Source organism: Perissodus microlepis, unplaced genomic scaffold (genome assembly GCF_051167445.1).
Source record: "Perissodus microlepis isolate ML-2025 ecotype Zambia unplaced genomic scaffold, ASM5116744v1 scaffold_39, whole genome shotgun sequence".
Classification (NCBI taxonomy): Eukaryota; Metazoa; Chordata; class Actinopteri; order Cichliformes; family Cichlidae; genus Perissodus; species Perissodus microlepis.
The window spans coordinates 24,296-39,853 of NW_028182061.1; the positions used below are offsets into that span (position 1 = coordinate 24,296).

At 40.2% G+C, this 15,558-nt stretch overlaps 1 protein-coding gene across 1 annotated transcript; it reads left to right on the plus strand.

Annotated features, from left to right (window-relative positions):
* The first annotated feature begins 12,986 nt into the window (after window positions 1-12,986).
* LOC146360511 (tripartite motif-containing protein 16-like) lies at window positions 12,987-15,343 on the plus strand. Its single transcript, XM_084922783.1, has one exon. It carries the CDS (start codon window positions 13,244-13,246, stop codon window positions 14,909-14,911), a length of 1,668 nt encoding a protein of 555 aa, XP_084778909.1. The 5' UTR covers window positions 12,987-13,243; the 3' UTR covers window positions 14,912-15,343.
* The last annotated feature ends 215 nt before the right edge of the window (window positions 15,344-15,558 follow it).

Genomic DNA, 15,558 nt, shown 5'->3' on the forward strand with positions numbered 1-15,558 from the left:
AATGGACAAAAGAGAAAGAAAAATATTACAGATTTGTTTTATTAATCATGAATAAACTTTATTATACACAACTCTAAATTTCAGTTGGTCTTAGTCAGATGTGTTTTTAATTAAATCCTGCAACACTGTGCTCGCTGCCATCACTTTATATCTTAGTGTGCAATTCAAATATATACTTATTACAATATTTTTCCCCCTTAACTCTCAACTCGCGTTTTTAAAATGTCTGTGATCATATTTGTCCGTTGACTTCTGTCTGGGCCTCGAACGATTCATCAGACAGGTTGGCAGCCTCCAACTGATGCTCCAGACTTTCATCATCGCCTCTATTCTGATCAACTCTTATCTTAAACTTAGTGATGAACTCATTACTGGCCAGCGCGCCCTCCTTTTTAGGGCATGTGGGCTTTGATAACAGCCGGCTTTCCAGTCGCTCTGCAAAGAAAATTCACAACACATTTCTTATTTGGTAAGCTTGTTAACAAATTTTAGTTCAGTTTTGCTGAAAGTTATAGCATGCATCAGGTAAGAAGCAATTGGTTTTTAAAAAGCATATACATTCCCCAAAACATTTTTATTATGTGCATTTTGGAGAATAAAAGATTGTACACAATTTCCCTTTTTAAAGTAAAAAGATTATTAAGTCTAATTCTTACTTATTCAGTAGATTAAAGTATTGAAACATCATTATTCATAAAATATGCACATTACAAAATTAAAGTTATTCAAAAATTACTCAAGTACTTACTCCAATACTCACATTATTCAGGTAAATTAAATTTTGTGCCAATGTAATGTCACATAAAATCTTAATCTGAATAAGGGATTTGAACCCCACTGTCACGGCCAGGGGATCAGCAGGCCGCTGACTAGTAGTGTTCTCTCTCTTGCTCTCTCTCTCTCTCTTGCTCTCTCTCTCGCTCTCTCGCCAGGGCGGAACTCATGGTGGGTTCACGCCCTCGGCCCACGCCCCTCTGAAGAGGAAACACCTGGGCCTCATCAGTGCAGCCAGCATTTAAGCCAGGGAGTGGCTTCTACTCATCGCTGGATCGTTGTGTGTGACTCGCGTCAGTGCAGCCCGGCTCTGAGCAAGTTCTCTTTTGCTTCCCTGTGCAAAACCTCTAACGTGTGTTTCCTTCTGTACATAGATCCCCTGGACCCGACTCTGCATTCCCCGAGCGGATTCCCTTTTTGTGTGAGTGTTTGGAGAGAGAGTCAGAAGAGGAGCAAGTGTCTTTTCCCTACCTGGATTTCCCCGGAGCCTTTTCCCTGTCACCGCTTTGTATATAGCACTATCCCCTGCACTGTTTGTATATACACCTGGTGGAACTGTAATAAATACTGACTGTGCCTCTGAGTCCTGCGTGTGAGTCCTCAAGCGAACCGTGACACCCACACAGATGAGAGCTTAGCAGTGAAGCTCTCTCTTAAAATTTGAGTTATAAAGTCAGAAGTTATCACTGACAGAGATCCATGTTCTTTTAACATAAGAAAGAATATTTGCTGTATTGACATTAATCCAAGCCCTTAAAACGCCATTTTGGATTAAGCATTTCCTTTTAGAAAAGTCTTCAATGAGCAGGAAGCTCCAGTACTGAAAAAGAAGCCAACATCAACTGCTAAACGTGCTAAAAGTAAGTAAGTCCCCGTAGACTCCTATGATCAAAACACATACAGTATAAAAGTTATAGGTTACAGATCTGAAAAGTAAAACAAATGTCAAAGTGCAAAAAGACTTATGGTCCCATAGAAGTCTATTCCATTTGCCTGGAATTAGGTGAACACCTTTGTGACAAATTTAATGGCTCAGTCATTTGTTTCATGTCATATTTAATAAAAGACTGACATGGTGGCATGTTGAATTGTCCATTTTGCACATATTTGGTCATTCTAAGCGTCAGAAGGGGAAAGATCATTCTGGGAATGCCTACTGGCGAAGGACGTGTGACTGACAAGTCCAGTGTGTGAAGTTTAACTACAGTCTAAGGAGCTTGGAAAGAAAAGCATCTGGACTTCTTTAAGTTTCTTGAAGAGCGTTTCACCTCTCATTCAAGAAGCTTCTTCAGTTCTCTGAAGAAATTCTGAACTGAAGAAGCTTCTCAGATGAGAGGTGAAACATCTTCAAGAAACTTAAAGAAGTCCAGATGCTTTTCTTTCCAGCTTCATTAAAGAAACACAAGCTGGTGGAGCCCTCCAAGAAGCTCCAGGAGAACATCTGCTCTCGTCATGATGAGGTGATGAAGATGTTCTGTCGTACTGATCAGCAGAGTATCTGTTATCTCTGCTCTGTGGATGAACATAAAGGCCACGACACAGTCTCAGCTGCAGCAGAAAGGACTGAGAGGCAGAGAGAGCTGGAGGTGAGTCGACAAAACATCCAGCAGAGAATCCAGGACAGAGAGAAAGATGTGAAGCTGCTTCAACAGGAGGTGGAGGCCATCAATCAGTCTGCTGATCAAACAGTGGAGCACAGTGAGAAGATCTTCACTGAGCTGATCCATCTCATCCAGAAAAGAAGCTCTGATGTGAAGCAGCAGATCAGATCCCAGCAGGAAACTGAAGTGAGTCGAGTCAAAGAGCTTCAGGAGAAGCTGGAGCAGGAGATCACTGAGCTGAAGAGGAAAGATGCTGAGCTGAAGCAGCTCTCACACACAGAGGATCACATCCAGTTTCTACACAACTACCCCTCACTGTCAGCACTCAGTGAGTCTACAGACTCATCCAGCATCAATATCCGTCCTCTGAGCTACTTTGAGGATGTGACAGCAGCTGTGTCAGAGGTCAGAGATAAACTACAGGACATTCTGAGAGAGGAATGGACAAACATCTCACTGACAGTCACTGAAGTGGATGTTTCACTGTCACAACCAGAGCCAAAGACCAGAGCTGGATTCTTAAAATATTCACGTGACATCACTCTGGATCCAAACACAGCACGGATATATTTGTTATTATCAGAGGGGAACAGAAAAGTAACATTAATGAATCAACAACAGTCTTATTCTGATCATCCAGACAGATTCACTGGATCGTGGTCGGTCCTGAGCAGAGAGAGTCTGACTGGACGTTGTTACTGGGAGATGGAGTGGAGAGGGAGAGGAGGTTATGTAGCAGTTGCATACAAGAGTATCAGCAGAGCAGGGAGTGAATGTGTATTTGGACGTAATGACAAATCTTGGGCATTAGATTGTATCAACAACAGTTATACATTTTGGTTCAACAACATCCAAACTCCTGTCTCAGGTCCTCGTTCCTCCAGAGTAGGAGTGTACCTGGATCACAGAGCAGGTATTTTGTCCTTCTACAGCGTCTCTGAAACCATGACTCTCCTCCACAGAGTCCAGACCACATTCACTCAGCCGCTCTATGCTGGACTGAGGCTTTACGATAATTTAATTTATCCTGGAGACTATGCTGAGTTGATCAAACTGAAATAGACTGAAGTCTTTCATATTGTGGGTTTAAATCTGTATTTTAGTTTCATTTTATTTTCTCTCCATCATTTCTGCACAGAGATCAGCTGTCAGTCAAACATTATGGGTGGTACCTCCACATCTTCTAGTTGTTCTCTTGATGTTTCTGAGTTTTTAAAGGAGATCTTTCCTGTGACTGTTTATGGAGGCTATCACTGCTCATCATCATTTTGATTTACTAAAATATTTCTCCACATGAAAATGTAAACTTCTCTATCCTCTAAATGTTTCTGGAATATTTGTATTGAAAAATGTCGACATTTCTCTTTATGAGTATGGCAGACCATGTGTGTGTGTTTGTGTTTGTTTTTGTCAAAATCATCAAACAAATGAGGAAAAACTGTGATTTTAATGAATGACTTCATATATTGTGTTGATGTTTTATTGTGTGAATAAACTGGAAGGTTTGACTATAAATCAAACTTTGAACAAAGTCTTTTCTTCTGTCTTCATTCCAGGATCTCACTCAAATCTGATGCAGAAAATATGAAACTAATCTGAGAGAATAACTGAAGCAGTTTTCCTCCTGAAGCATCACAAAGTTCAGAGTTCATGTTTAGAGCAGAAGATTCAGCAGTCGCTCTGTGACCTTTCAACTTTCTTCACTAAAACAGCTTCATTACAGAGAAACAAGTCACATTTTCTTGATGTTCTTAAGTCCTTTACAATGTTTTTAATGGTCCTTGAATGCAGCATCAGTGTCGCAGGTTTAAAAGGTCACTTTCTGTTGTGTTCAAAGATTTCCTTCAGATATGGTCTTTAATCAGTAAAGCCAGTGATACAGCAGTGTCATTAGCTGTGTTATTGGCACCAGGCTGTGTTTATGTATGTATTTAATTCTGTCTGAGGATGTCTTCAGCATGAAATGATCATTTGCTCAGCTGCTGTGTCTCATCTCTTATCAGACATTGGTTGGAACAGAGTTTTGTTGCTGACCATCTGACAAGAGGGTGAAGAAAAGCTTCAGGCTTCATTTGGACACTACGTTGGACAGAAGTCTCCACAAAAATGACTCAGAAACACAAATATTATTAATGAAAGTCCAAATGTCAAAAAGGGGTCATACATGATCCTGAGAAATGTCCTTGAACATTTGAACATGAGTCAGAGGGTTGTCAGGTTTCTACACTGCATCGTGGCATCAAGCCTGAGATGTCTGTGTAAACAAGTATGGAGGACACAAATGCACAGACGCAGTCGAGCTGTTTACTGCTGATGAGGAAGGAAAATAGTCTGTTGGATATTAAAGCAGCATTTATTAGAGTAAGAACAGATACTTGTGTCCTTCATTTGATCCCCGTCAATTTACAGAAGACTTAAGGACCCTTTGACTTCTAACATACAGCTGCATGTTTACAATTTTATTATTTATTGATTTATTTCTAGCAAAGCGAGACTTTACTGATTAAAGACATATAATCAGACAGACAGTAATAAATAATCAAATACATCAAATTATCATCAATGTTTAAATAAAAGCAAGCATTGCAACAAACAAAACAACAATTCAACAGACAGTTCTATAAAACTGTGGATGATTCAAAGTGCTGCTATAACTGCACAACAAAACTGCAGTGAGTAAAGCTTTGGATGTTCAGTTTAGTTATAATGACAGTTAAACAACTAAAATACTCGATTAAGTAGGTGAGAAAAAGTTACATTTACTGGATCAGTTTAAGACCAAAATACATTTGAATGAATTACTGACATGGACACTGTGAAAAATTACTAAACAGTTCAGGCAAAATTTTACTAAAACCTTGAATTAAACTTTAAAGTTTACATTTCAAGCACATCTTGATGTTTTAATTTAAAATCCACTGTGACTGTGTACACAGGAAAGACTACAAAATAATGTTTTGTTTGTTTGTTTTTGTAAACATTGTGGAGCGATCTGCATTTGTTATTGCTAAATTTAAATATTTGTGTCTATTAAATGATCATGATGGCAGTAATGTCATATGAACATAGCATAGCATCTTTATTTATAATGCACTTTACATCCAACAATGTTGACCAAAGTGCTACAAATATAAAACAGAGAGAAAACAGTTTAAATTACATATAAAATATCTTAAAATTAAAAATAATATAATTAATAAGAAAACATATTAAGAGACATCAACAAGTCCTGCTGTGCTGAAAGCCAAGGTAAATAAATTTAAGATAAGATAAGATAACCTTTATTAGTCCCACACGTGGGAAATTTGTTTTGTCACAGCAGGAAGTGGACAGTGCAAAAGTTATATAGCAAAATTAGAATACAATAAGAATAAAATACTGTACACAATTGTACAGAATAGAACAAAATAAAATACTATATACAGTAGAATAAATAGAATAAAATATACAATAGGATAAAAATAGAATGCAAATGCTTTATACAACTGAGTAAAAATACAACTTTGTCAGAAAAAGAGTATTGCACTTAGTGTTATTGCACATGTGTGGATGTGTGTGTTTGATCAGTTGGAGTCTTTGTTGTGGAGTCTGACAGCAGTGGGGAGGAAAGACCTGCGAAATCTCTCCGTCCCACACCGTGGGTGCCGCAGCCACTGAAGGAGCTGCTCAGTGCTGTCACAGTCTCCTGCATGGGGTGGGAGATGTTGTCCATCAGGGACGACAGCTTAGCCACCATTCTCCTGTCACTCACCACCTCCACTGGGTCCAGAGGGCATCCTAGAACAGAGCTGGCCCTTCTAATCTAATATGTTTTAAGACGTGATTTAAAAACAGATAAGGAAGGTGCCTGTCTAACATGTAAAGGCAACTCATTCCACAATTTTGGTGCTGCCACATCAAACGCCCGATCCCCTCTGAGCTTACGATTAGTCCTAGGCACACTCAAGAGGAGCTGGTCTGCCGACCTGAGGGACCGGGAAGGTATGAAGAAGCTCAGAGAGGTACAGAGGGGCAGCATTGGACAAACATTTAAAAACAAATAAAAGCAGCTTAAAATGGATCCTAAAATGCACGGGCAGCCAATGAAGTGAATATAAAACTGGGGTGATATGCTCGCATCTACGAGTGCCAGTTAAAAGGCGTGCAGCAGCATTCTGAACTAGCTGTAGTCGAAAAACAGAAGATCCACTCACCCCAAAATAAAGAGAATTACAGTAATCCAGCCGAACGGTTACAAAAGCATGGATTACTGTTTCAAATTGTTGTCTCGCAAGTAAGTGCTTAATTTTGGCCTCAGATGAAAGAAACTAGACGTTACAACCAACCCGATCTGGCTTTCAAGCTTAAGCTCAGAATCCATTTTAAAACCCAGATTAACAATCTCTGGTTTACAGAATGATTTCAGGGATTGCAAATCAACACACGGAACAGCAGTAGAGGCAGGTCTGAACACCATTACTTCAGTTTTAGAATCATTAAAACAAAGAAAGTTTAGCGCCAACCACGACTTGACGTCCTCCAGACATGTTTGCAAACGATTTACAGACGACCCATCTTTCTTTTTAAGAGGAACATAAATCTGGCAGTCATCTGCATAACAGTGAAAAGAGAGTCCGTGTTTCCTAAGAATTGAGCCCAATGGAAGTAAATAAAGCGAAAACAAGGCCCAGAATGGAACCCTGTGGTACTCCATGAGACAACGGAGCACGGGAGGACTCACAGTTTCCTAAGCGAACTGAAAAGGTTCGATTTGTTAAGTAAGACCTGAACCATTTCAGAGCCACACCTGTTACACCGACACACTGCTCCAAATGTGAGATTAAAATTTCATGGTCTACAGTGTCAAATGCAGCAGTTAAATCGAGTAAAATAAGAATGACACTTTCACCAGAATCACATGATGAAAATCTATCATTAAAAATTCTTAAAAGTGCTGATTCAGTGCTATGCATTGCTTTAAAACTAGATTGAAAAATCTCCTGAACATTTTGTGCATTCAAGTATGGGATCAATTGGTCATATACAATTTTTTCCAAGACTTTAGATAAAAAGGGCAGCTTAGATATTGGTCTAAAATTTTCAACAGCGTTTGTATCTAGCCCAGGTTTCTTAAGAAGTGGCTGCACAATTACATCTTTGAAATCCTTTGGAACCACACCTGAGGTAAGGCTGATATTTAAAATGGTTAAAATAGTTGGACCTATGGTAGGAAAAACTTCTTTCAGAAAACGGGGAGGGATAGCATCGTAAGGTGAGCCTACAGGCTTTAAATGATCCACCACCTCCTGTAGCTGAGCAAGAGTAACCAACTCAAACTGTTGCAAGACAGCTGAGAAAATTGGAAGATCAGAGGGGTCAGATGTGGGAAAAATAATCCGCGCCCTAGCCGAGGCTACCTTGTTTATAAAGAAGTGCAGAAACTTTTCACACATTTCATGTGAAGGCTCAAAACTAAGAGCAGAGGGAGGGCTTAAAATAGTCTCAATTGACTTAAACAATATATGTGGTTTCTGATAATTCACCATAATAATGTTTGCAAAGTATTTCCGCTTTGCTTCTTTATTGTAAGCTGATATAAGGCCCAGTGCTCTCTTAAATTTTGTAAGGAGACCAGTAAGTTATCTTTTTTCCATCTCCGCTCAGTCCTACGACATTCACGCCTCGCAGCACGGGTTTCATCATTCAACCAATGTTCAAACGTAGTCTTAGGATGCCTGATTTTTAGAGGGGCAACAATATCCAAGACAGTCTGACAAGTGGTATGAAACCAAAAACTGAGTTCCTCTACGTATTGGAGCGTCTCAGGCAGGGTTGATTTTAGCCCATTTTTGAATGAATCAAAGCCCCCCAAAGATTTCTTACTTCTCTGACAATATTTGCTGTTTGTGTGACACACTACTAAAAATGTAAAAAGCACACAGTACTTGGTTGAGACGTAACATTTTAACAACAAAAGTATAGATAACCCCTCCCCCCTCCCAAAATGGTTTGTTCCAGCTCGCCTCTCCCCTACTCTGGCTCTAGCACCCTTGGTGCCAGAGCTATGGTGGCTGAGACGCAGCGGAGCGGAGGTGTAAGTGCCTGGCTTAAAACAGGACATATTAGCTGCATTTAACCTTCAGTTACTCTTTATATAGTTAGGTAGGAGTCAGACCATGTTTCTTTTTAGCTGAAAAACATTACACCAGGTAACCTGCAGTGTTAAAAATGTGTTTTCCGACGATATTTGCTACCCTACAATCCGTCCTGCTCTGTAGTAAAATCAGCCACATTTGACCGCCCTGTTGCTCCCATTGAAAGTTATACAGCCTATTTAAAATCTAAAACTTAAAATTGTCAGTAGCCTGCTGCTGTTACCACTGTCCTGTTTGAAATGGAATGAGAGAAGCTGGTTATTTTGTCATATGTGCCGAAATTAAACCCAGGAGCCACATTCAGGTAAAAGTGTAAGAACAAATGATCCATCAATAAAGGATAATGTTGGATCAGTGTTTCAATATTTATATCTTTTATTAGATGTACATGTGGTTTGGTTATTTGCCTTTTGTTGAAAGTACACTGAGAGAGGACTTTTATTAGTGATCTTAATAAAAAAAAAATTTCATATTAAATTTTTTCATATTAATGTAATTTTTTCATCTAATTGAATACAATCTATTTGTGTATGATTGTCAGTCCAAAGAGGGAGAGAGGAGGAAAGAGGGGAACGTGAGGAGAAAGTACAAGGTCAGGAAGAACCAGGTAAGGAACCAGACAGGGAACAGTGACAGGCACAAGAGAAACTGTTAACCTGCTTGAGAGAGTTGACCACCAAAAGTGACAGACAGATTTGCCAACTTCAAGGTGAGGCGACATAGGTTAAAATAAAAGAAAACATCTGCAGAGCCATAGTAGTATCTGCAGTAAAGATCTTTTTCATACATAGTATACACCGTACCACAGGCAAAGTTGCCTCCATTTTTGTAATTTTATATCAATATTTTGTACATTTGTACATTTCAAGGACTCTATTTTTGGAGTGTATTTTTATATATCTGTATTGTATTATACACACACATTAAAAGTGAACCTCTGTCCAAAAAATGCACTCAGTTTACTTCTCATTTACTGTGAGCATCATTCTCCCTCAGTAATTACGGTTAGGATATGTTTTTTTTTTTTATTTCAATCCATTCTTCATTTGCAGCATTTAAATAACCTTTATCTGATTTGATGGTTTTGTTATATACTTTAAAAACGTGTTTTGCTTTTCTTTCACAAATGTGGGGATTAAATTGTGTTAAAATGTACAAAACAGTGATGTCATGTTTTGTGACGAGGACCCAGACACAGAGAAACTTGATGAATTTAAGAATCTTATGATTTAATAAAGAAATTTAGAGACTTGCACAGAGATGGTAAAATTATGATGACTAATAACGGAGATGAAGACAACAGACGACAAGGACAGGGAGGAACAGGGGTTTAAATGCACCAAGGAGACACTCAGAGGAAACTCAGGACAACTGGAGACATTTAAGGATGCAGGGACTGACAGAGACAGGGAAGAAGTCTCATCGTGATGAGTAAAGTTTATCTTGCCTGGCTGGGCAGCTCTCTAGGTGCTCAGCCCCCTCAAAGCTCTGATCCACGAATCGCCCCTGGTCTCAGGAATGGAGAACTGATTATAGTAGGTGGAGAACCGTGCTGCAGTGGAAGAATTTAACAAACGAAATGTCTTAGCAGGGACATGCCCCCTGAATTCATTTCTAGATAAAGAGATGTCAAACAGAACCGGCATATGATCAGAGAAAACAGGATCAGAGACTTTCAGATTAAAAACAGGCAATAAGTGCGCTACAACCAGATCGAGAGTGTGGCCACACTGTTGCGTGGGTGCAGACACACATCGAACTAAATTAAAAGAATCAGTAAGATTCAAAAAGTCTTAAACCATCGGCTTATCTGGACAGCACACATGAATATTAAAATCCCCAACAATAAGAAAGGAGTCATATTTTATCGTGACTTCAGTTAGAAATGCAGCAAATTCCTTTATAAAGTCCTTACTGAATTTTGGGGCCCTGTATATTATTGTGCACAGTACAGGGGGAGAACAGGCTATAGAGATTGAAAATGTGACGTCATTCAGGGGCAAAACCGCAAAGGATTCTGGGAACGAGTGGCAAGCGGTACTAGCGCACGCAGGCTTTCACATGAAAACAGTCACACAGCGATAAAAAGAAACACAAAAAATGACAAAAAGCTGTTGTATTATTAACTGCAATAGCTGGTCGCATGACAGCCACGGGAAGCCGACGGTAAAGAGATCGGTTGTTATCGGATTACGTCGTGGAAGAGAAATTGTTTAACGTTTCCGAAGTAACAAAGAGGCGACGGATGGCCTGGATTGCAGACCAAATATAACGTTTCAGAACACTCCAGCTCACATGTTAGTCTGCTCCAAGCATTTCCACAAAGGTAAGTCTTCTGTTGTAGTTATTACGTAATTTATCATAACATCATTGTTGATGTAGGTTACAAATAAGTCTTATATTGATTTGAATTGAATTCGTTGCTGCTTTGTTCGCTGTGGCTTTGCGGGCTAATTTTTGCCAATTTTTGATGTGTTTTATAGAAAAATCAGCCTACAAAATGCTGGAATGCGATCCAGACTGGGCACCCTCTATCAACCTGGGTCATACCGAGTGTAAAGCTGCTACCACAGCGAGATTTGATCGGTTAAGAGAGAGAGCGATATCAAAACAGCCACAAAAAGTCTGCATATATGTGCCCAAGTGTTGTATTGAAGCAAGCAAGTGATGAATAACTGTTTTCCAGTATGTTGGTTTTTTTTCTCATTGTTGATTTGTTTTTCACCGAAGCAGCTAATAAAGCATGATGGAATACAAGTTTGCCTCTTTCTTGTAAGATTCTATAATAGAATGAAACAATAATGCCATTTATAAATAAAGAAAAAATGAATGAATTACAAAACACTTTTTTTCTATTAGATCTGAAAATGTTGTGTAACACTACAACCTGAAACAACAAATAGATTGTGTTGGCCTGTACAGGAGATAAAGAACAAAAATGTAACAACAGCAGTGAAATGGAATAGTCCAAATCACCAAAGTAAACTGGACCTGGGCTTGTTGCAGGGATCTAAAGTTACTAAACATTTTGTGAGTGTATGCACTCACACTTCACTCAGGATCATATAATATTAAATATGTGCATGATGAAAGTTGGGCAGCACGCTAACGTGCTTACTCCACTCTGTATGCTCGTATGGGTCTGACCCTTTCACTCCTTTGATTTTTTCCTCGTACTTTTTTTTTTTGGCCTTTTCGTCAAGTCTGTCTTCGTACGGACCTGCCGAGTTCTTCGTCGTTTTGTACATAACTGTTTTGGGGGTAAATAAAATGCAAGTAGGGATTAAAACCGCAGAATTAATGATTACCGGTGCTGGAAATGCTAGTGTTTGATGCAGTGTCTTGATGTTGTTGCCACTCGTACCCGGCATGCAATGCACGAAAGTCACGTGGTCTGTCAATCTCTATTTCAAACAGTAACAGTTCAAAACTGGAAAAATAAAATTCCAATGAAAGCTGTTTACACTTGTAGCGATCTCTGAAGATAGTAGCTACTCCTCCACCTCGACCAGATCTGCGTGGAACATTAAAATAGCAGCAAAAGTTCTGCAAAGGCGCTGGAATCACCAGCAGTTATCCACGTCTCAGTTAGGCAGAGAAAGTCCAAGTACTGTGACAAAAAATATTCCTTAAGGATAAAAGTCTTATTCGATACCGGCGTTTACCAGGCCAAATTTGGCCGGAGTTGAATAGTCACCAGACTTAGAAGCTCGTGCAACATAACGCAGGTTTTGCAGATTCACTCCGCGCTGCCATGGACAGGGAGGCAGGGGGTGGCCGGGCGGGAACAGCTCAGAGCCAGCGAGCGGCACCAGATACGTATAGGATGGCTTACGAAGATGCCAGGGAAAAGGGGGGCGACAGGCAACGCCAGGGACAGCAAAACCAAACGCCAGACAGGCCTTCAGTTTCACTAATCTCCCACTCCGTTTGCCGCGACGGCGACCTCGCTTCCGCAGAGACGGCACAGGTACACGGAGCAGGTGAGTAAGAACCAACGACAGGAGCGGAGGCGGTATTTTGTGTGCATTTCCCGGTCTACACACCGGCGTATTGGGGGATAGTCGAAGATCATAGACCAGCAGGGAGTCTACATCATAGCAGAATAAAAACATTAAAACAGAAATTTGGAGGAACAGACGGCAAGACATACACATCGGCGCCATCTTCGATCCAGCAATCTGCGATTTTCTGTTTGATTTAGTGGAGTCAGTTGTTCCCATGCATCATTCTGTAAGTGTGAGAATGAACTAAGATTAGAAAATGTCAAAATATAAAGTTTTATTTATTTTTATTCATCACAGCATCCTAAACTTTGCTGAACTTTTTGAAATATAAAATGAACTTGCTGAGTGTTGACTGTCATAACTCAAGAAAACTTAAACTGGGCTGACCCAGTTGAAACTAATTTTAACAGTTTAAACCAGTTAAACTAGTTTATCTGGGTCAGACTTGTTACTGCATGCTGTAACCAAACATACCACACCCTGCATCATGTGATTGGCTCTTGGTCGCTCTGTAAGAATATTTCTTTAGTGCCTCCCTTCACAGATGTGTCTGTATCAGGATGGGTCTAAACAACATGGTGTAAATGCAGTTGCTGGTGAGCCTCATTTCCTGTAGGAGGTGAACAAGAGCAGAGATCTGTTTCCCTTCAGAGCACAAAGGTTGTTTCTGTTCAGAGGAAGTGAAACTGTCTGACAGTCACTGAGAGACGGTGAAACGGCACAGCACATGAATCAAATGGACCAAACAAAATTCTGCTGTTCAGTCTGTTTGGATCTACTGAAGGATCCGGTGGCTATTCCCTGTGGACACAGCTACTGCATGAACTGTATTAAAAGCTTCTGGGATGAAGAGGAAAAGAAGAAAATCTACAGCTGCCCTCAGTGCAGACAGACTTTCACAGCGAGGCCTGTCCTGGAGAAAAACACCATGTTAGCAGATTTAGTGGAGGAGCTGAAGAAGACTGGACTCCAAGCTGCTCCTGCTGATCACTGCTATGCTGGACCTGAAGATGTGGCCTGTGATTTCTGCACTGGAAGAAAAATGAAAGCCTTCAAGTCCTGTTTAGTCTGTCTGGCATCTTACTGTGAGAAACACCTTCAGACTCATTATGATGTGGCTCCATTAAAGAAACACAAGCTGGTGGAGCCCTCCAAGAAGCTCCAGGAGAACATCTGCTCTCGTCATGATGAGGTGATGAAGATGTTCTGCCGTACTGATCAGCAGAGTATCTGTTATCTCTGCTCTGTGGATGAACATAAAGGCCACGACACAGTCTCAGCTGCAGCAGAAAGGACTGAGAGGCAGAGAGAGCTGGAGGTGAGTCGACAAAACATCCAGCAGAGAATCCAGGACAGAGAGAAAGATGTGAAGCTGCTTCAACAGGAGGTGGAGGCCATCAATCAGTCTGCTGATCAAACAGTGGAGCACAGTGAGAAGATCTTCACTGAGCTGATCCATCTCATCCAGAAAAGAAGCTCTGATGTGAAACAGCAGATCAGATCCCAGCAGGAAACTGAAGTGAGTCGAGTCAAAGAGCTTCAGGAGAAGCTGGAGCAGGAGATCACTGAGCTGAAGAGGAAAGATGCTGAGCTGAAGCAGCTCTCACACACAGAGGATCACATCCAGTTTCTACACAACTACCCCTCACTGTCAGCACTCAGTGAGTCTACAGACTCATCCAGCATCAATATCCGTCCTCTGAGCTACTTTGAGGATGTGACAGCAGCTGTGTCAGAGGTCAGAGATAAACTACAGGACATTCTGAGAGAGGAATGGACAAACATCTCACTGACAGTCACTGAAGTGGATGTTTTACTGTCAGATCCACCAGCAGAGCCAAAGACCAGAGCTGGATTCTTAAAATATTCATGTGAAATCACACTGGATCCAAACACAGCATTCAACTGGCTGTTATTATCAGAGGGGAACAGAAAAGTAACAGTAATGGAAGAACATCGGTCTTATTCTGATCATCCAGACAGATTCACTGGATTGTGGCAGATCCTGAGTAGAGAGAGTCTGACTGGACGTTGTTACTGGGAGGTGGAGTGGAGAGGGGGAGGAGTTTATGTAGCAGTCGCATACAAGAATATCAGCAGAAAAGGATGGGGTAATGAATGTGTATTTGGACGTAATGACAAATCTTGGTCATTAAATTGTATCAACAACAGTTATACATTTATGTACAACAACATCCAAACTCCTGTCTCAGGTCCTCGTTCCTCCAGAGTAGGAGTGTACCTGGATCACAGAGCAGGTATTTTGTCCTTCTACAGCGTCTCTGAAACCATGACTCTCCTCCACAGAGTCCAGACCACATTCACTCAGCCGCTCTATGCTGGACTTTTGTTTTATGATTATGGAGTCACTGCTGAGTTGATTAAAGTGAAATAGACTAAAGTCTTTCATATTGTGGGTTTAAATCTGTGTTTTAGTTTCATTTTATTTTCTCTCCATCATTTCTGCACAGAGATCAGCTGTCAGTCAAACATTATGGGTGGTACCTCCACATCTTCTAGTTGTTCTCTTGATGTTTCTGAGTTTTTAAAGGAGATCTTTCCTGTGACTGTTTATGGAGGCTATCACTGCTCATCATCATTTTGATTTACTAAAATATTTCTCCACATGAAAATGTAAACTTCTCTATCCTCTAAATGTTTCTGGAATATTTGTATTGAAAAATGTCGACATTTCTCTTTATGAGTATGGCAGACCATGTGTGTGTGTTTGTGTTTGTTTTTGTCAAAATCATCAAACAAATGAGGAAAAACTGTGATTTTAATGAATGACTTCATATATTGTGTTGATGTTTTATTGTGTGAATAAACTGGAAGGTTTGACTATAAATCAAACTTTGAACAAAGTCTTTTCTTCTGTCTTCATTCCAGGATCTCACTCAAATCTGATGCAGAAAATATGAAACTAATCTGAGAGAATAACTGAAGCAGTTTTCCTCCTTTGCATCTTGATAGCATTTAATAAACTTCCCAAATTCAGAAGACACTTCCTTAACCTTCTCATGTGAGGTCATTAAAGCAGAA

Coding starts and splice junctions, on each gene's coding strand:
- LOC146360511 (XM_084922783.1), top strand. CDS start 13,244: ATGAATCAAATGGACCAAACAAAATTCTGCTGTTCAGTCTGTTTGGAT.